Source organism: Dipodomys spectabilis, unplaced genomic scaffold, assembly GCF_019054845.1.
Source record: "Dipodomys spectabilis isolate Male_0828 unplaced genomic scaffold, ASM1905484v1 ptg000006l, whole genome shotgun sequence".
NCBI classification, from domain to species: Eukaryota; Metazoa; Chordata; class Mammalia; order Rodentia; family Heteromyidae; genus Dipodomys; species Dipodomys spectabilis.
The window spans coordinates 15,199,773-15,221,774 of NW_024870683.1; the positions used below are offsets into that span (position 1 = coordinate 15,199,773).

At 41.2% G+C, this 22,002-nt stretch overlaps 1 protein-coding gene across 2 annotated transcripts in view; it reads right to left on the reverse strand.

The window, feature by feature from the left end:
* The window catches only part of Abca1 (ATP binding cassette subfamily A member 1), a 103,094-nt gene that overhangs the window by 12,149 nt on the left and 68,943 nt on the right, over nt 1–22,002 (reverse strand). The window contains exons 23-39 of one of the 2 annotated variants that reach the window (XM_042698565.1): nt 21,167–21,245; nt 20,152–20,354; nt 19,092–19,140; nt 18,797–18,910; nt 17,565–17,713; nt 15,372–15,496; nt 14,279–14,377; nt 11,977–12,166; nt 11,066–11,160; nt 10,227–10,259; nt 9,044–9,149; nt 7,925–7,999; nt 7,312–7,481; nt 5,468–5,645; nt 3,241–3,356; nt 2,999–3,143; nt 970–1,093 (exon numbers count right to left, since the gene is read on the reverse strand). In XM_042698565.1, coding sequence (XP_042554499.1) covers nt 970–1,093; nt 2,999–3,143; nt 3,241–3,356; nt 5,468–5,645; nt 7,312–7,481; nt 7,925–7,999; nt 9,044–9,149; nt 10,227–10,259; nt 11,066–11,160; nt 11,977–12,166; nt 14,279–14,377; nt 15,372–15,496; nt 17,565–17,713; nt 18,797–18,910; nt 19,092–19,140; nt 20,152–20,354; nt 21,167–21,245 — 2,050 coding nt within the window. Of the gene's footprint in view, nt 1–969; nt 1,094–2,998; nt 3,144–3,240; nt 3,357–5,467; nt 5,646–7,311; nt 7,482–7,924; nt 8,000–9,043; nt 9,150–10,226; nt 10,260–11,065; nt 11,161–11,976; nt 12,167–14,278; nt 14,378–15,371; nt 15,497–17,564; nt 17,714–18,796; nt 18,911–19,091; nt 19,141–20,151; nt 20,355–21,166; nt 21,246–21,272; nt 21,346–22,002 lie in introns of both variants that reach the window. The other variant, XM_042698573.1, reaches the window with a different exon arrangement.

Here is a 22,002-nt window from a genome sequence, read left to right on the forward strand (position 1 = left end):
TGACTTTTGTTTGCCTCAGGTTGGCCTCAGGCCATGATCTTCCTAAGTCTCCTATGCATAGGTAAGATATAATATAGGGATATGCCACCCTAACTGACTTGTTGGTTGAGAAGGAATGGGATCTCATTAACTTTTTGCTCAAACACCTCTAGCCACAATCCTCCTGACTTGTCTCTCTGATACCTAGGATTCCAAGCAAGCATCACAATGCCTGGCCTTTTAAATAAGGTAAATAATCCAGGGAAATTCTTAGTGTATGTTAATAAATTCTATGTTTCAATAATACGAAACACTAAAACACACAAAGAAGATACCTATTTTCGTAGCATATAATGTAACCTGGTGACTCAATTAAGTCATCTGGCTTTCAACAACCATCCCTTACATTCCTTATATAATCTCCTCTCAGTAAAAGAGAAGTCCCTCTTCTATATGTATTAAATAACATGGCCCATCTAACTATAATAGCTGGTAGATAAGTAATAGTAATATAACAATAAGAAATGCTTTTAGCTACTCTGAAGGTAGGAATAACTGTAGTAAATTATCTTTTTATTGACTATGTAAAAGGTAATATACAACCACACACTTGCAAGCCCACAATTTTCCTAATAGAGTCAAAGTATGCATATTTTCTTTCTATTCTCTGGCCTGTATCTAATTCCCAAGGCTGTGATTTGACTTTTCCAATGATTTGACAAACCCAGCCAATAGGCACAAGATACAAGCAAATACCAGCATTTTCCTTACTTCTATTATTTTTTCACTTTTATCTCAGCACTGTTTGTCAAAGAAACCCATAAATGGATATGTCATGAGAACCACATGGGACCAGCTACATTGGCATGAGCCTTCAGAGATGAAGTGAGGATGGACATCCTGTCTCTAGTCAAACAGAGGTCAAGGGTGCGAAGGACCCTGCAAAGTGCCACCTCTGTTAAAGACTTCTACAGCCACTGCTTCACTCACCAAATCTTTCCAGAGCATCAGCCATTGCCTGATTTTTCACCATGTCAATGAGCCCTCTCCCCAGGCAGAAGTGGGGGAAGATCAGGAACACAGACTTCAAGATGTCATTGATGTTATTCAGCTTCTGTAAACAGGAAGGGGAAAGGAATATTATTCACAATGTCCACTTAAGTCTTATCAAAGTCTACAACAGGAGCATGAAGAAAAACGGATTGCCTGTGGACATACTGGACCTCTGAGTTCAGAGACCAGATCTTTTCTGTTCTTTTAGGAAATGTGGAGTCAGGCTGACTATGGAGAAATAAATGAACAATGGGAGCTGGGCACCGGTGGCTCACGCCTGTAATCCTACCTACTCTGGAGGCTATGATCTGAGGATTGCAGTTCAAAGCCATCCCGGGCAAGAAAGTCCGTGAAACTTTTTATCTCCAATAAACCACTAGAAAACCAGAAGTGGTGCTGTAGCTCAAGTGGTAGAGCGCTAGCCTTGAGCTGAAGAGCTGAGGTGACAGTGCTCAGGCCCAGAGTTTAAGCCCCATGACCAACAAAACAAACAAACAACGCTTTGGAGACACAGGCTACAATTAATCAGAAGAAAATCCACAACCAAGTTTTTGATTAGCATTTCAAATCAAATGGCTCATGCATGAGTCAAGTTTCAGGACTTTTCTGGAAATTTCCCAAAATAAAAGGCTTCTCAGTTACATTAGAACTTATTATGATTATTATAATTGTTATTATTTTCCACAAGAAAATGGTAGCCAAATATCCAGCACTTGAGTGAGTGGCAATATGTTGGACACCTTGTGCTAGGGCATAGTAGAGGCAAAAGTTAATAAACAGACTCTACTCTGAGGAAGAGAAACATCTAGGTAGGAAATGATTACATAACTAGGTATGTGCTGTTCTAGAGGAAGAACTGACAGCTCTGAGAGCCCCAGAGATGAGAGAGAGCACATCTTATTGTGCAGGTCAGAAAAGCTTCACATTCCTACAGGCTCTGTGATAGAAGGGCATTTCAATTCATGCCCACAGTAGTTTGGTGGTTTTAAGGGACAATACAGCTTAAGTTTCAGGGCAAGAGGAAGAGGTGTAGTGAAAATTGGCCAGGAAGGACCTATTAAAGTACTTTTTAAAGACACTGGATGCTAACCCACGGTGTTTAGGCAGAGGCAATGACAACAGAAAACAAGAAGAAGCCTTGTTTATTTGTAATTGGAATTTGTGTTATTGGAAGAACTGATGGTGTGACCAGTTGTAATGGGAAAGAAGCAACAATAAAGCATGTAGGATGACTCCAATGGAGCCAACACAGGCAGCTATCCAGATGGCAAGGCCACTAGATCTGAGATGGCAAGAAAAATAAAACATTAGCTTCTGAAGGGAAAGATCTGTGACATCTATAAATTATGTAAATGGAAGCATACACTCTAGGAGACTAGAGTTTAAGGGAACAGCCGGGACATCAATCTGTGAGACTAAAATAGGACACTAAGAGACGAGTCTATACTTCTTATTTCCTGCCTCTCTCTCCACTTTAACACTGTTAGGCTAAAATAAATCCTTCTAAAATTTTAAACAACAACAAAAATCACTGTCCAAAAAGAAATGTACTCTTTACTTATGTAACTGTGTATTCTGTACTTACATAACTATAACCCCTCTGTACATCACCTTTATAATAACAATAAAAAAAATTGAAAAAAGAAAAATCAAGTTGGGTTGTCCAGAGATGATGACTAAATTGGACAGTGAAAATGGAAAAGGATCTAGTCCTGAGCACAGCAACAAAGGAGTAGGCATTTATTTAAAAAGAATCTACGACAAGAGATGAAAGGTATGGCCGAGAAATACAAAGGCACAGCCTAAAAGAACAGAATTGTGCAAACCCAGGAAGACAGAATGTAAAAGAAGACAGAGTGATTTGTAATTTCAATGCCACAGACAAATTGAATAAGATCACAGTTAACCACAGTCATCCTCTGGTACGTCCTGGCAGAGCAGGAAGTACTCCTTCTACAGAACTCACGTTGTTGGTGAAGAGCTCCAGCACAAAAGTGGCCACACTGCCATTGATGCCGATGAAGAGATTCACACTGGTGAGTACTACATAGGCTGTGCTGGGGATCTTGAACACAAAGGAAGCTGGGTACATGAGAGGTGTGATGGACCACCTGGGGAGGCACAATGTTAAATGTCATTGGAAGACATCTCACCTTGGGTTTCATATGCCTCACCCACTGTGGGATCCTGCACCCTGGGGCAGCTTACCCATATAACAAAAGTAGAAGGGCTAACACAGGCAGGTTGGTGGAGGACACATAGGACTTCTGTTGGAAGCAGATGAAGATGATAATGACCAGTGTAGCAGGGACCACATAATTGCACTAGAAGACAGAACAAGAAAATGAAGTTGACTCCTAAGTCAAACATACAACATCTTCACCATCCCTGAACAACAACAACAAAAAAACTAAAAGGACAATGAACTTGAAAACAAAAGAATTCACCTATCTTTTGTCTCAAAATTATTTTTTCTCCTTTTTTTCAAAGAGGAATGTATGCATTACCTGAATTGTTAAATGGTAATCCTTCTATACAATACCTTAATAAAATTATATTTTAAAGAAGCAAAAATAAAGGACAGATAAACATATTAGAGAATCACTTTGGGTTAATAAAGCCACATGAACTATTCATCAAAATGCTAGACAATACATTTTGACAAGCATTTTACCCTTGGATGGTTTTATAAACTGCATGCCCTCTCTGTCTTTCCCACAGCTAAGCCAAGGTGTCACGCTCAGTAAACTTACTGAAGGATGGATTCTCAGTCAAAGTAATTTCAATTTCACAGGAGGCAAATAAGCTTCCATTATTCTTCCCAAAGATGATTGTGTCTGTTTCATCATTAATGCTATATGATTGTCTGCCCAAGTTCAATCGCACAAGCAATCTATTTATGAGGTAAGCACTCCTAACACAAATGACAGGACTGTTTCATCACACTGAGAATAATTTTAAAGTGTGTCTTGACAGTCCTTCAGGCATTAAAATGAGAAATAAAGACTTGACCATGAAACAATTATGAGAATTCACAGCTATAGAACAAAGCACAGGCAGGGAGGTGATGATAGCTTGTCAGCTGGAAGAATTGCAGCTTCATAGCCCAGGACTCTGCCCCAGTCCCTAACTACTCAATCCTACTTAATGTGTTTATCAACAGCTTGGATGCGGACTTGATCACAGCAAACCTCAGTCTCAAAAAGGAAGGACAGCTGATACATGAGAGTATAAATGATGTCCCTGAGGTCAGAGACGCAATCATTCATCTCCGAATCTACTATGGCTGGCATAGTCAAACACATAGTAAACACTCAGGCCCCTTTACATGAATCAGGTAATTACTTGATCAAAACAAAACAAAACCACAATAAATGGAAACCAAACAAGATGTGGCTTAACAGGGATAAATATAAATACAGGTTCAAAAATGCATTAGCATAGCATTAAAAAAGCCCAGTTAAACAACCTTCATAGGAAATGGAGGTTTGAGGTCATTACTGAGTTGCAAATAAGACAGTGCGCCTTTTAAAATGCAATATCCTGGTGCAGAAAGAGAAGTACAGGATAAAGAATTATATAAAGCTCTCTAGACATGTAGCTGTTCAGAATGCAGCTTGAACACAAGGTTAATTCTGGACTCTGCTTTTCAAAAGGGACACTAACAAGATGGAACTTGGCCATGGAAGGCCAATCAGATCAGAATAGTGGCAAATCTTCAAGCTTTGTCCTAATTAGCATAGACTTCACCATCATCTTGAACAGCTCATACTTGTACAGGGCTATAAAGATCACAAAGTGCATTCTCATACATCATCTCATCAACGTAGAGGAGAGTTGTCTTTAAATATCCTATGAGTTGCACAATGGAAAAAGAATTAGACTTAAGAATTAGACTTATTTTGTGTGGTCTGGAATGAATGGAAGGCATAGTTCAACATCATTTTGCAATCATTAGAACCCCAGAATTCTTTGAAGTCTTCCAGATTGGTCCAAACATTTGTGCACTGGCACAAAAATAGTTGCAATGGATCAATAAGATGTTGGTAGAACATACGGAGTTTTCAATTCACAGGTGAATTTCCTAGTAAGGCAATGGATATCTTATCTCTGTGAGTTAAAACGTTTCAGAGAAGTTAAGACTGATTTATTGGCTTAGAGTTTTGACCAAGGTCTTTCCATTTCTATGCTTGTTGGGAAATTTTTCGCATGGGAAATTAGGAGGTGGTGGTAACAGCTGTACACAGTGCAGCCAGATGTCTGGTGTGAAATCAGCTTTGCATCCAAGGCCATGTATGGAAGTGTACAGCTGCCTCTCTCTTTTCCATTTTCTACATCTTTAGACCAACTGGAACACTTCCTACTGATGGTCTTACCCATATCAACCCATGGCTCTAATACAGATTCACAGGGACAAACAGGCATGTGTCCTCACCATATCCCAGACAAAATTGGAGAGCCAGTAAATGACAGGCTTCACCCCACTGATGAACTGCAGATGCTTTGCTTTGCTGACCCGTTCCTGAATTAGGAACACAACAAAGCTGGCTGGGACAAAAGACATCGCAAAGATGACACAGATGGACACAAGGACATCCACCGATGTGGTCATCCTAGAAAGAAAAAGACAATAAAGATCAGAGGAGTCTTTAGATCAGTTGGAAGTCATACAATGTAAGGAGACACACACACAATCTAAACCCCAACCCAGGGGAAAATATGTGTTCACACAATATGTTTAAATATGAGCATTGAATATGATCAATATCAATTGTTGGCTTTATTTTTTTATTTTCTTTGGTCATGGGGCTTGAACTCGGGGCCCAGGTGCTATCCCTGAGTTTTTCTGCTAATAGCCACAGCACCACTTCTGGTTTTCTGGTGGCTAACTGGAGATCAGTCTCATGGACTTTCCTGCCCAGGCTGGCTTCAACTCACAATCCTCAGATCTTAGTCTTCTGACATTTTCAAGTTTTTAAAAACTGACAATTGAGCCAGGTGCTGGTGGCTCATGCCTGTAATCCTAGCTACTCAGGAGGCTGAGATCTAAGGATTGTGGTTTAAAGCCAGCCGGGGCAAGAAAGTCCATGAGACTCTTATCTCCAATAAATCACAGGAAAAAAAACCCAGAGGTGGTACACTAGCTCAAATGGTAGAGTGCTAGCCTTATGCAAAAAAAGAGCCCAGGGAAAGCATGCAGGCCCCAAGTTCAAGTCACATGAATGGCAAATAAAGCCCTGAAAAAACCTGACAATTCAAATATAAAACCAATTTCTCTGAGGTTAAAGATAATACTCTGCTATAAGAAACCACTTAGAAGGCCTAGAAGTAGCCCATGTTCTACAATTTTGTCACCAGTCCTTGACCTTGTAAAAGCTAAATTGTACATTTTCACACATGAAAAGATCTGTGTTTCTTAAAGACTAAATAAGGAAGAAATATTAGTGTGAACCTACTCAAATAAACACATTCTTATGGCAGTGAATAAATTTGAAAACAACAGGTTATAGCATAGCTATCACATACAAACACATTTAAAATTTTACCAGGGTCTTAGTATAAAGAGCCTACTATCCTATATTGACATTCCATAGTAGTGAAGCAGAAACAATAGCTATGCCAGGTTCTGTGTATAGGTGTTGTTCTAAAGTGTTGTTCTAGGCACTGCACTTGACAATTTATAAGAATGGCTTCATTTATTATCAAACATCAAGCAAGTTTAGAGGCTAGATTCAAACCAAGGACTCAAATTCCAAAAACTGCTTCTTCTGCTTCTCCTACAGACTGCCTCTCTCTCTGTCTAGCTCTCTCTCTGTGTTTTACCTTCTTTCCCTCTCTAACTCACTCTCCCCTTCCTTAATCCTTTCCCACCCTCTTTTTCACTTACACACACACACACACACACACACACACACACACACACACACCATCAAATGTATGCTTCCGTTTAAAATACAAGTTTTAGAACAAATGAAACTGACATTAAATGATGTTGTAATGGTGAGAATTATTTTTGGATTTTATAACAGTTTTTAACTCACTTTATAGGAGTGCATCAAATATAATGTTTGTTTTTTTACATATCTGTGTCATTTCCTCTACAGTTTAAAAATGCCTACCAATCAATTTGTAAACTGACCATTTTCTATGTGGAGACTGATGAAGCCAGACTTAGAGGATACAGCTTTTTGTAGCTGTTCTCTACCTCCTCATACTCCAGGCTTCCCCCAGCACTCTCTCCTCTTCTCGCCCCATTCATTTCCACACAGCTATACTTACAAAGCCACCTCTGAGAGCTGCTGTTTGGTGAGATTCAGGGGGTGATTGAAAGCAGTGATTCCATACTGGCTAGGATTCTCTCCCTTCTGCAGGTTAGCCCGGAGAATAGCATTGTTGATGACATTCAGGAAAGAGCTGATGGCATGCCAGCCCTTGTTATTGAACCACACCTGAAATAAAACCAGGTGCAATGTACATGTTTTGCTCCTAAACCAAACTCTTAAAAAGTGAGTGTACACATGTACAAGATGCACATACACTTCAGAAAGAAAACCTAGTCATATATTGTGACAAAAACACTGTGGCAAAATGATAGCATGCAGAATTTACGGGCCTGGCACTGCATTAAGCATTTTTATCCTGAACTCATTTATCCTCATAACTGTGAGGTTTAAATAGGTTAGTCACAAGTCAAGGCCTGGTAAGTCTCACTAAGTCTGGTGGCAAAGCAAAATACTCTTAGTTACCACACTGTAATGCTTCATTGTTATAGTTGGCAGAGTTTGCTCTTTTCTGTCTTGGATACCTTCATTAATCAGATCATGAGCTGAAGATACTTCAAGGAACAAAAGACTATTTTTACTAAGAGGCTAGAACATAGATACTGATTTACCTTGACATTGTTTTTGGTATCCAGACCTGTCATGAACCTTCCCAAGCTGCTGAGAAATCGATCTGCAGAACTGTCCTGTGAACGACAAAACCCTCAATCAGCTCTGATTATAAGGGTCAATGGTATGGCAACAGGAAAAGTCTTTGAAGAGCAACAGCACTGCAATATCATTAAAATCAAATTTGAATCCATTAATAAATGACTCCCAAGAACCAAGTAACCAGAAATCTATAGCGCTGATACCACCAAGATGCCATCAGTCTCAAGGGAATCCTAGAAACCCCGCATCTCAAAGTCCCAAGATAAGTATCTGGATATAACATGGTGATGAGGATTCCTCACAGCGTTCCCCTGGCATTGTCCCCAGAACCACAACCACACTCTATACAGATGGGACTATGTGACTATGACTGCCACCAGCATTCCAGAATCCACGTCACTTCTTACATCAAACTGGGAAACATGGTATACAGAGAAATGATAGGGCAGCTGGGCGCCAGTGGCTCATGCCTGTAATCCCAGCTACTGAGGAGGCTGAGAGCTGAGGATCATGGTTCAAAGCCAGCCCGGGCAGGAAAGTCCATGAAACTCTTATCTCCAATAAGCCACCAGAAAACCAGAAGTGGTGCTGTGGCTCAAGCAGCAGAGCACTCGCCTTGAGCTGAAGAGCACAGGGACAGCACTCAAGCCCAGAGTTTAAGCCCCACGACCGACAAAAGAAAAAGAAAGAAAGAAATGACAGTGCACTCACTGGGTCCTGAAGACCAGATCAACAGCTTGAAAATAAAAATAATTCATTTACTATTTAGCCAGTGATTGTCTTAGAAAAGTCTGGCTGAAGCCTAGCTTTTTTTTTTCAATCCATTAGTTATCTTTATAAATTCAGTTCTTTTAAGAACTTTTCAGTCTCTGAATTCACACTTGACCTACCTGTTCAGTCTTTTAAATACACACTGAGAAGTTTTATCTAATTTGGCTGAAATCACTGAATGCTGATGATGGCTTCGTTTTAAAACATGCAGAGCAGTAAGCTACTAGAGTCAGATCCACCTGGCCATACCGCTCATGTCCCAGCATTCCACACCCATTTTTCTGATATGCCTCAGGATGGATACTTACTTTGGCCAGCCTCAAGTGTTTCTTTACTTGCTTGATGGCATCCTTAACTTCTTGACTTGGAGGAAGTGCTTGAGAATTACTGACACCCAGGGAAAACCCTCCATACCTAAAAGAACAGCCTGATATTAAAACCCAGACAATGTATCACATGTTATCACTCAGCAGTAGATAGTACAATGCACAACATTCCTTAGGATAAGTTTCTTATTTAAACTAGCACCAAGGTTGGACTCGGGAAGTTATGCCTCAGCCTCCTTTGATAAATTCTAGGGATCTCTTTAACTCTCAAGGTTGTTGTCCAGAAGGAAGGGCCTGGGGTTGGCAACACAAAGCTAGACATCTGTAACACTCAGAAAAGAAGGTTCATCTCTCAGATGCTCCTGTCACCAGGAGGCTTAGGTCTCAAGTTGGTCTGGTGAAGACATACTGTCCCAGTTGAGCAAGGTAGAGTGAACGGAAAGGCTTTGTATCTTCCTTAGCATGAGGGCCATCATAAGGCTATGTCTTCTCTGTCCAGAGATCCAGGGATCCTGGCCTTTGGGGAAAAGGCAGTCAGGAAAGTGGGACTCATTCACTTGGCCCCTGATATGTTCCCCAAGGCAGTCTCTCTTCTATCTCATTTTCTAGGATGTACAAATTGGCTGCAAGGCTGCTGCCTTCCCCCAGCCCTTCACAGCCCACAGGGGGAAAATACAGGGAAGATAAATGGCTTCGATGACTTGTTCTGCAGAGATCTTCTAAGTGACACAGCAAAGGCTCAAAACAAAACTGTCCCTGGCTCCCCAGTCACCTTTGGAAATCTGTTTGGAGAAAAGGGCAACTAAGACTGATATTCCTCGCACAGCACTGAGCTTCCTTCAAGACCCTAGTCGCTCCCCAGAGACGTCCAAATCTCCTCAAGGAAATCACTGCACCAAATATTTTGGTGTCCTCTGAAGTGGCCACGGAGCACAGAACAGAGATGCTCCAGGCAGAAACTTCAAATGAGTCCAATCTAAATTCCACTGTGCCCCTGTATACGCCGTGTGTTCCTCGGGCCCTTTGGCCTCTTCAAAGCGAGTTGACATTCAAGAATGTGAATGAAAATGCCCAAACCCTCGACTTTCCCTCAATCCCAGAGGACTGCATCAAATCTCCTAAGTTTAGAAACACCAGGGACAACTGAAAGTAAGGAGAAGCTTACCTAAACTCATTCACCCAGATCTTATTCTTTAAGCTGCAGAAAAGGAAGACAAAGAAAACAAAAATCAGTTGTAGAAGGCACCAATCCCATTCTACACGAGGGGTACACCTCAGGTACACCTGAGGATACAATATCTACCAGAAGGACTTCTATGACCAGGTATGAATGCACTGTACCAATGGGGAAAAAAAGCCATGTCAACAGAAGGCTTGTCTGCTATCTTAAACAGGATTGTTGTTTATATGAGAACAGAACCTTAGATTAAGCCAATTTAAAAATTACTCTACAGACCAAGATATGACAACCTATAGACTTTTATTCAATGCAAAGGGATACTTCAATTGTGAATGGCACATGGGGCGATTATGTCTCTTTCTTATAGATGCATGCTCATTATCAATCCAACACACTCTTGTTATTTAAAGTTACTGAGAACTAACAGAGAAACCCCACCTGACCAAGCTGATTGGTCTGAGCATTAAATGTGGTCCCTATGGGGACATGTCTCAGGAAGATACAAAAGGCTCTTCCAAGGTTCCACAAACAACAAATAAGAGCATCATTATTATCTCATTTTATATAAACAAAGGCCCTTGGTCAAGCAGCTAATAAGTATCAGCATTCACATTTGAATTCACATTTATTTTTTATTCTAGAGTAGGAAGTCTGCATGTTCCCAATACTTCTCATCCTTTTCCTCCTTTGGTATATCCAGACTTCTTAAACATCAGGCCATAAGTTGGCAATTCCCTCACCACTAACTAGGTCTACTACTCAAAGACCTAAAACTCTTCTACTCGGCAATGACCTCCCATGGGTTAAGTTTTATTAATAGTCACCTTTTAGCAATGATCTGAACGTATGTCTTCACCAAGTAATCTGAAATGTTTCTTCCTGTCAGGTTCTGAAGGATGTCTGCAGTGTTCTGTTTTCTCTGAAACCACATAGAACCAAGCACATGTGTCTTTATAGACAAGGACTTGGCAGAAGATAGACCATCAACAACAGGGATACATGCCCCACAAACATATACCCAGGCCACAGGACCCAAGTAGCCTCCGCCACAATACTACCAAGACCTTGTTCGTTCTATCCTAAGCATAATCGTTCATTTGTACCAAGTTCAGTTCATTCTCAGGAAACTTTTCTCAATATAGAAACAATAAGCACTGAGATAAAAATTCTTTATAGTCCCAGATGATTTGGAGGACAAGCATCATAAACCAAGCCTAGTGACTTGTATTCATTTGCATTACACTGATGCCTACATTAGCTGTCATTGTACAATGGTGACCAAGGTTTCTTTAAGCTGTCACACTCATTTAAAAATCACTTGGCTCACTGTCCAACCTGGGGGCTGAGAAAGCAGCAGAGAGCTATCACAAGCGAAACCCTTTCTGAAACTGTCAGAAAAAAAATTGCTCATATCTCCTTCTCAAAGTCAAGAGTTTCAGAAAATGCTAAGACTAACACACATTGTCTGATCCAGCTTTCCTAATTCATGGGCGAAGAAATAGGCTCAATGAACTAACATAGCCTGTTGACCAGCTCAGGGTTAGAACCCAGTCCTCTGACAGCCTGTCTGTGGCATTACCACTGTAGGAAAGGCATGGGCACAATACGACCCAAACCTCGTTTAAGCAAAACTATTGTTTTCACTGCTATCACATCTCATCCATTCCTGCTCCCAAGGAAATGCTACCAGCTGACCTGCACCCATGGCTCGGTTATGCATTTGACAATGACTCACTTGTGGAGGGGGCAGCCCTCCAGCCCCTGGAGGACACACAGGCAGCATCTTCTTTATTTTTTCACTGCTACACTGGCAGGCAGGAGAAGGGTTCTCCATCGTCCAGTTCCCATTTTGGAAGAGATCGACAATGGTCTGAGGAACAGCAGCAGTGGTCCATTCCTCCTCCCCCACCAAGCAGGGTGTGTCTCTGTGAAGGGAGAACAGGAAAGGTAGAATCACTCAAAAGAGCCTGGACTTCCTGTTGCCTTAGAGCACAAGATCATCCTGTCCCAACCAGTAGCATGCACCTGTCCCTTAGTGTTTGGAAAGAATGAGCATGACCTCATGGGATTGTTTGATCCCACCACAGTTTGGGAAGTTGCAAGGTCATTTCAGAGATAAGAAAAATGGAACTTAAACAGGCTCTTGAAGTTTATGTATTGAATTGTCTGACACTGCCAACCAACATTTGTTGACACAACACACATTGAGCATTTACTCTGTACCAGACATATTCCACATCTTTTGAGAGTCTGGAGTAGACAAGACAAATTCCTGCCTTGATGGGGTTTGCATGCTCCAAAAGAGTTAGAAAACAAATAAATAATCAAATTTTGCATGGCCCAAAATAAAAAGCAAGATAAAATGAGAGGATGTAGAAGGAGCAGACTTCCAATCTTTCACTAAAACAATACTTTAGCCAAAACAAAAATTAAAGGATCAGAGAATGAACTAGGCAAAGATTTGTGGGGAGGTAAGATAAATTCAAACTAAGTAATGAAAAGTCTTGAATGAAGACTCTGTGAAGAAATGAGTTTCTAATCTGAGGAACAAAAGAAGGCAGTATAGCTGAAATAGATGGTCTAAGAGGAAGAGTAATGCCAAATGAGATTGAAAAAGAGTAAGGTAGGATGCAGATGATCAGACCTGAGAAGAAGTTTAGATCTTATGCTCAAGATGTTGGAAATTCTGTGAAGAGTAGCAAGATTCAATTTATATTCTAAACTGAATATAGATAATTTGGAGATGAGTAGGAAGAATGCTTGGTGTTTGGAGAGAGGTTGTTTGGACCAGGTCTGATGGTTCATGCCTTTAACACCAGCTACCAAGCTAACAGGAGACAGGAGATAGGAGAATCACAACTCAAGACTTGCTATCTGAAAAACCCTATCTGAAAAGACCCTATCTGAAAAACAAAAGCTAAAAGCCAAAGGACTGGAGGTATGGCTCAAATGGTAGAGTGCTGAGTTGAGTAATCTCCAGTACCACCACACACACAAAAAATGGCTGTTGGCAAAACAGACAAAGTACAGAGCTTTTATCACTGCCCTGAGCTCTGAATTACCAGAAAAACATCAGCAAGTCTCTTTTCCTCTCAGGGTTTATTTTTGCCACCGGAAAAAAAATTAGAGTATAAGGTGACTTGTCATTTCCAGTCTCTCTTTTAGTTCCAAACTACTACAACTTCAAGTAGAACCACAGTATTTCCTTACATATCAGAAAACAAAATCAAATGAACCATTTTCAGATTGATCTCTCATTCTCTTTAAAGCCTCTTAGTCATAGAAAGACTTGGTGGTCTCCTGCAGCTCACCACTAAAACCTTCCAAAGATGATTGGCTGAGACAAACTTAATGAACACTGAGAGATGTGTTCCAGTCAGCTTTGCTTCAAGCCCTGCCACTTTCTGCAAACTTCAACTTTGAACTTCACTATGCCAGCAGGGATACCCTTCCTTCAAACTGATTCTAGGGCAGAGTCAGAGGTACTCAGACTCAGTGCTGAAAACCCTCTGATGTCAGGTCTCTGCTTCTTTTGTCTCTGTAGGCCATCTCTCAGCCCAACTGTGGCTCCTAGAGATCAACTTAAGCTGCCAGCAATCTAGGAATCAACACAAAATTCAGCTGGCCAGCAGTGAATTCCACCTAAATACATGATCAACTTACTCATCTTCTTGCTTGCCTACAAAAACCTTAATGGGGAATCTGAAAGGTGTGATGACATCTAGTTGGGCCATGTCTGTGTAATTTTCTCACCACCTCCCTCCCCCGCCATCTTTTTATTGGAGAACCTATATTAGCTGTTAGGATTTGCCACCCATTGAGTACTAAATACCAAGAAGTATTTAGTAACTATCTGTTAAGAGTGTCAATCTTAAATATCACCCAAGTGCTCATAAGCTATTGGCCCTTTAAAATTAAAAAAAAAGTGTTCAAAGGGCAAATCGTGACAGTCACATTACTCATGGCCTTCAGTTGAGAAGTGCAGTATATCAAAAACCAAGCACAAGCAGTCAGTCTATGGCTAAAGTGTCACTCACGGGATTGGGTTTCCTTCCATACAACGGGTTCCGAAGCCAGGGTCCTTGGTGAGGGCATTCAAGAGCTCCTGGGTTCCCATATCTTCAGGAGCATCATTACTGTGAGCATAGGAGAGGCAGCCAGCTTATAATTCATTCAGACCAGGAGTTAGGAGGTAGACATGTTTATTCCTAGATATAAGACCCTAAGTATCTTTGGGGCTTAGGCTCTTAAAAACAAAATAAATAAAAGACAAGACACTATGTACAAGGATTTCAGACTCTGGTCATATATTTGGCCTCAGGGTCATGTGCAGTACCAAAAAGTGGTTTGTGTAAATAGCTTATCTGAATGAAGGGTGTGTGTGTGTGTGTGTGTGTGTGTGTGTGTGTGTGTGTGTGTGTGTGTGTGTGTGTGTGTGTGTGTGTGTGTGTGTGTGTGTGCGTGCGTGTGTGTGTTTAATTTGAAGTCAATTAATTTATTAAGAATCAGTATTTCAAAAATACGTCCATTATTTAATTAGCATTAACAAGTTGCTCTAGAGTATTTCATTTTCACATATCCATTTATGTTTTCCTAAACTAAATTCTTTCAATTTACAGATAGGATTATTATATAGCAAGAAGCATTCCTCTCTAAAGATGAACCTTAGCTAACATCCTCATCTTGAGAGAATAGAAAATTATATAATTTACATTATGCAGAAAACAAGAACCTGAAACATCTATGATTTGGCAGCACAGGGAAACCTGTGATTTGATTACAAAATTAAAACTGATGTCTAGAAACCCAAATAGCTTATAAATTAGTCACAGATTTTAGTTGAGGGCAGATTACTTATTCTAAGGAACACATATTGTTATTCGTGACAGCTGCAGTATAACAAGAAAGGATAAAATGTCCAAAAGAGGACTCACTCGCCTACTATTTCAAAGATAGTTCATTGTTGCTCTTTGCACAGAATAGTTGCTTATGTAGGGACATGAGCCACAGTCAATAAAATCCACCTCACAGAAAAACTCTTGGGAGCATTCCATTGGCTCTCAGCATAGTAAACATCCTTGGTTTGCTTGAATCCTCCTACCTCCTGAGGCACAGAACACAAGTGCATACCTGACAAATGTATACTGCTCATTGTACATCCAAGGCTGAAGTTCCAGGCTGGGGTACTTGCCAAAGGGTGGTACGATCAGGCTGAACACCAGAGCAATGCAGACAAACACAGCTGGCAGGACAATCTGTAACCAGGCATTGGAGGAGAGCAGAGGCATGTCAGAAAACAGTAGGTGTTATAAATATGTTAGAAACAATCGCAAGAAAGAAAAACATTTGAATACTTATCTTGGGGTTCATTTCACCTAACATCGACTTATCTGACCTTTTCTGCTTGACTCAGACATATACTAGTTATTGCAAATAAGGGAAACCATGGGACTATGTTTCTTTGGGCTTGGCTTACTTCAATTAATATAATTTTTCCCAAGCCTTTCCATTTCCTAACAAATGGGGCAATGTCATTCTTTCTGATGGAGGCATAGAATTCCAAGTCCCAAGAGTCAGACCTTGTAAGTTCAGCCAGCCTCTCAGACAGACCTGGCAAAAGATACAAGGCCCATAGCTGATGGTGCTACACAGTTAGGGAGCAATGAAGCCTGAAAATTAAACCTCTTTTCCTTCCAGAGAATCTCTGGAAGGTGATAGCACATGGCCAATGGTTATGGTCATGCGGCAGAGGCACTAAACTGGGAATCTCACAGAGCAAATAGTTATCCTATAAAAGGATGACTCCAAACCTTAGCTCTTGGCCTTCTCTTGAAGACAGAGGAAGACCACACTGAGCCATGACCCCCCCTCCCCCACCATCAGAGGAAGGGCAAAAGGACAAGGAGCCAAAAGATCATAATCCTGGTTCTGACTCTGCCAGTGAGTGCTGGTGACATCAGTTCCCCCCTCTGGCCTCAGTTTCCTCACTTGTAATCTTGAGAATGGACAACAAGTTCAGATCTCAAGGCTACAGCAATAGCTCCAGTGTGAGGTAACAGCAACCATGCTCTCCCCATATCAACTCAAAACCATGATTACCCAAATCCTTCTGGAACTTACTCATACTTTCCACATACTTTCTCTAAAACAGTAACCCCTCTGTACTTGATAAGAAAACCAGGCATTCATCACAACAAAACTGACCCTCTTATCATTTAAGAGATTAAGCTAGATATGGTGTCTCGTGCTTGTGAGGACATCTACTCAGGAGAAAGAGATTGGGAGGATAGCAATTCAAGGCAAACCCAAGCAAAACTTAAGTGAGACTTCCATCTCATTTTTTTTTCTGAGCATAGTAGCATATACCTGTCATCCCAGCTACGTGAGAAGCATACTTTGGAGGATCACAGTCCAGGGCAGCCCAACAAAAATGTGACACTATCCCAAAAGTAATTAAGAGCAAAAAAAAAAAAAGATTGGGGGTCCCAGCTCAAATGGTAGAGCAAAGCTCCAAGGCCATGAGTTCAATGCAGTACCAAAGCAGGGGGAAAAAAAACCTGAATCAGATTTCAAATCCAGGTCTGCCTACTTTAAAGTCATGGTCACAGTCTGTAGGGAAAATTCTCTTACAGACCTTTCTCTACAAACTAAGCAAGTTAAGATGTACTCTTTATACAGACATTAATGCAATGAGAATTCTCAGTTTGCCATATACATTCTGATCCCTCTGGTTATATTTTCCTATCAATGGGAATCAAACTTAGAGAAAAGTTGTTTCCTGATAGGTTCCCATGTCAAGTACATCGGGGCATAATATCTCACAGGTTAAAAGAGTTTAATGTGCTCAATCATTTTTCTAAACTTTGTCCCTTTCATGTATTTTTTCTAAGTAAAATACACACACACACACACACACACACACACACACACACACACACACACACACACACACACACACACACACACACACACACACACACACACACACACACACACACACACACACACACACACACACACACACACACACACACACACACACACACACACACACACACACACACCCCAATTGCTCATGTCAGATTCTAGTCTAAAAAACGTAATTTTCATACTATAACAACCCTGTATCACAGGTACTATTTTCCCTTCTCTGCCGATAAGAAAATTGAGTCACAAAGATAGAAAAATGGCATTTAGCAGAACTGGGATGACAATACAGGTAACCTGGCTCCAGCATCTATATCCTGGCCAGAAGGCTATTCTACCTTCACTGGTCAGAGAACCTGAAATCCACCCATGAGACCAGAGACCAGCACATCTCACCTGAGCAAAAAATCCTTTCCTACTCCTTTTGGCAATCAGCAGCCTCTTCCATAAAAGAGCTAAAAACTGTTGCTGTGTCAGTTTCCAGCCCTTCACCTGGTAGGAGCCTTTGCCATCCATTCCACTGAGCAGGTCAGTCTCTCTGGATTCTGTAAGAAGCCAACACTGAAGGTCACTCATGATCATTGCACTTTGATCTGATTATATTCCTTACTCTCCTTTTCAGCAACCATCTAAGACTAGCATCACAGAAGTAGAGGGTTATGACAATCAACCTCCAAGAAAAGTGATGACTCAAACCATCCAACAGTAGCAGTCTCTGTGGTCCTTCAATGGTCCTCTGATAGGTAGAAAAAAAAAGGAAGGATTCTTGAAACAAAGAGAGAGGTGTTCATACATGATGGGGTGCTACTGCAAGTCGTTTGGAGGAATCAAGTCAAAATATTAATTTCTTAAGGTTATTCTATAAAATAGGTCATGTATGTAGGCTGATTACATGACAATTACAGTCCTATCTTTAATGTTTTTTTATTTTTTTTAAAAAAAAGGTAACAAATTTTAAATCATCAAGATACTGACAAGGTATAAAATCAGAGAGGATGTAAGAGCCATCTGCTCATAGGACCAAGAACTGGGAAATCCAAAGAGTTTTCTGTTCCTAAAAATTACATAGAAATCTTTGTCTCAAACATGAATCCTAACTCCAGTGCTTTGGTTTCCTATAGAATGTGTTGATTTCTTACCTCCCCTCTTCATTCCAGTTACACACACACAAGGATACCAGTCATCCAAACTATTTTGGTCTAGGGATACAATTAACTCTAAAAGCAGGACTTCTGACTCTTTCAGTATCACTCATTCAATGAATATCTATTAAACAATTAAACACCTAGCATTTTTCAGAAACTGGGACCCTATAGAAAAGATAGTCAGTAAATGGGTTTGGAGGGCTGAGGTGCAATTTTTTTGCGTGGATTTAGAGAAAGATCTCTTAGATGCAGGAAGTGATGAGAATAGGCACTCTCAGATTTAGCCATATATACAATGATGGAAAAGAAAAAATAAATAACCTTTTCTCTCCTCCCCCCCCCCCCCCATCCCCAGCTTCCCTTTGGACCCTGTTGGGATCTATCATCTTGCCTAAAGCCCATCAGAAAAGGAAACCAGCTGAGTAGAACATAAAAGAGAAATTCACAGTCAAACAACAGAACAAAGATCTTGCCTAAACAAACCTGGGTCGATGTCAGAGTCATTCGGATCAATAGCATCATCTTCAGTGAATGGGCGCAGACAGCTCTGCTTGTCCCCAAAGACCCGCCTGTTCCGTCTTGCTGGCAAGGTTCCATCTAAAGGCAAAGGAAAAGATTCTATGTTTTATTTTCTTTGTAACGAAATAAATGGTCTCCAGTTGTAGTACACCCATGCACACTAGAAAAAGGAGACTGCATTAGGAGCGATTTCAAAAGTACACCAGAGATGATCTATGACAGCCTGCAGGAGGCGCTATCTCCTGCGCAAAAGGCTTACCTGAAGTCTCCGCATCCACTCCACTCTCTTCTGCCACTTTAAGGAATATCTGAAAAGTAAGAGCATCAACATTAGGCCAGTCTAACATGAGTATATGGCTGAGTTGCATGCTAGCCCCTCAAGACACAAAAGGTAGAAAGCACATTTATTAACACTTTATCAGAGTCATCAGGGAGAGAATTTATATTCATCAACACACACACACTTTTCTTAGAGATGAGAAATATCAATCCAGACGATCTTTTTCAAAGCACACCTATCGCATTAAAACAGCAACAACAACAACGAACTCCAGGAATGAGGCAAGTGGCTTCTTTGAGGCCTATGGCCCCAAACCTTTGAATAGAACAGCACTATGATAAGTGATCCAAGACAGAATGGTCAGGAGGAAATGGGTTCCTTATCGCTAGAAGTATTACGGCAGATGTCCAGACATTAGAGGAGAGTTTCCAAACTAGTTTATAGGCCCCTGTGAGGAAGCAAACAATGAAAGTACAGATTTCAACACCGTATCTTGAGAAATTTTGGTTCAAAGGCTCTAGGGCTGAGCCTTAGAATTTTGATTATTATTAATATCCCCAGACAAGAGAGTCTGGGCAGCTTTTAAATCCCTTTCAGTCTTCAAGGTCTGTGTCAAGTCTCTGAGTCTAAAGGGAGGTACTACTGCATGGTAAAGAGAACATGAACTCTGACACCTTAAATCTCTGATTCTGAATCCCAGATCAATATCCCTCACTACTCATTTTCATTTTCTAAAAAAACAACATTTTTAAAAAACAACAACAAAATACCCACCAAGCTCAGCACCAAGTCCCACTGGACTAACTATAAAATGCTGGTCATTCTCTGTGTTTGTGAGTTCAGCTGTGCATGTGAAACCCTACCAGGTAACGATCCATCCCATGCTTCTTGCCTTCTGTTTGTCAGTACGCTTCTATATGATTCACTAGAACAACATTGCCCTTTCAACAATCTGAAAATGCAGTGATGATTCCATGTGATCCTATGTCTGATATAGGCTGCTTGTCTGTTAGTCCTTCTATAGTCCCACTGAACTTACTTCTTCTAGGGTAGTCTCTGAGATGCCATAACTGGAGATGCCCAAGTCTGAGAGCCGGTCATCAATCTCATGGAAAAGTTCCACAAAGGCTCCCTCCTTAGCTGCTTCATATGGCAGCACATAGGTCAACTCATGTCCAATGTCTTCTACCAGCCGGGCTTCAGATACATGCTTCCTGATGAGGTTGGAGATTGCAGACACATCTGTAGGAACCAGAATGCAAAGATGGCTTGATTAGCTCAGAGGATTAGCTCAGAGAAGATTCTCAGAAGCTCACATGTCCCATCTTTGGCCCTAACGCCTGTTTATCTCTCGCCTGAGCACTCCAAGGGAAAGACCCCCCACAGATTTAACTTTAAAATTCCAAAGCCTGGCACTGTAGGTACTCAATGCACAATGGATGAGCAACATGTGGATAATTTGCTGAGGTTGAAAGCCTGGTATGTATTATATATGCTCTGGGATTCTTCAATGGAAAACTTGAGTACAAAAAAAAAAAAAGAAAAATTTAAAAATGCTTCACTCTTCACTAAACTTTCAAAAGAGGCTATCTTCTATTTACCTCACTGGAAGCTTAATCAAACAGCTAATGGGAGCCAAACTCTTTCTAGAAAATGCCAGCTGTTAGTACTAAGGCAGATAGCCACAGGTCAATATTTCTGTTCCATGTACTTCTAGTAATACTGGTCTCCCATAAACATTGACTAAGGAAAACTTATAAGGCCATCCCTTACCTGGTACTCTGCCTTCTTATATATATGCCTTCAGATATATATATATATATATATACTAAAGGTCAATTCCCTCCTTGATGGCTTGACCCTAAGCTCCTCTTGCAGTCTCTAACCACTTCCATACCCTTAAGGGATTCCTTGGTTCCCAACCATCTCTTTTCTCTGGAACAATGCCCTGCCAGCTCCCAGACCAAGCCCCAGGCTCGCCAGCAAGCATTAGGCCAAACCACCACCAAGCTGCATTTGCTCCCACAGCCACCCAGCCCAGCCCAGCAGCAAACCTTGAGTCAGCGCCACCAGCCTCTGCACCTCGCCTCCTCTGCCTCCACTCTGCCCAGCTGGGGGAAGCTCAGGCACCACCTGAATAAGAAACCCCAGAGTTCTTACCGATGGTCAGCGTGTCACTTTCATGGTCGCTGCCCAGGCCAGCATCAGAACTGCTCTGAGAAACACTGTCCTCCTGATGGCAAAGAAGGAGGTGAGAATGGGTCAGAGACCAAGCAAGGTACAGACACCACCTCTGCCAGGGAGCGCTTCTAAGAAGCTGGATTGAGTAAGAACAGTTGCATAAAAGCCTTTCCTGGGATGCAGGCCACTGGCAGCAAGAGCTTCAGAGGCCACTGTTACTTGTGTGTGACGTGGACAGTCCTGATCACTAGGATGAGAGGTCAGGAAGCAGAGCTGTCCACAGAACTGTAGCCAGATGATAAATGCTGCAACCACGCTGCTTGTCAAGCATTGACTTCCCTGGCTGTTGGTCCATTTTAGATGTTTTCTAACCTTTAACACATATTTACTCAGGACCCTTATTAAAATGTGGATTCTGATTCAGGAGGACTGCATTGGGCCCAAGTGGTTACATTTCTAACAAGGTCCCAAGTGATCCTGTGGCCCACAAACCATGAGAATGGAGGTTTTTTATTAAAATGTTAATAAGTGGACAGGAGTTCCATGTGGAGCATGTGGGTTTCAAAGTGCAACTAACTCTTAGGCATGCGCTATGGTACCAAGGAAAATATTCAATTACTGTTATGTACTTGCTGTATGACCTTGAACAAGCAACAGAATCCCTACCAGCCTCATTCCCCTATCTGGGAGAGTAATCATGATGCCTTCC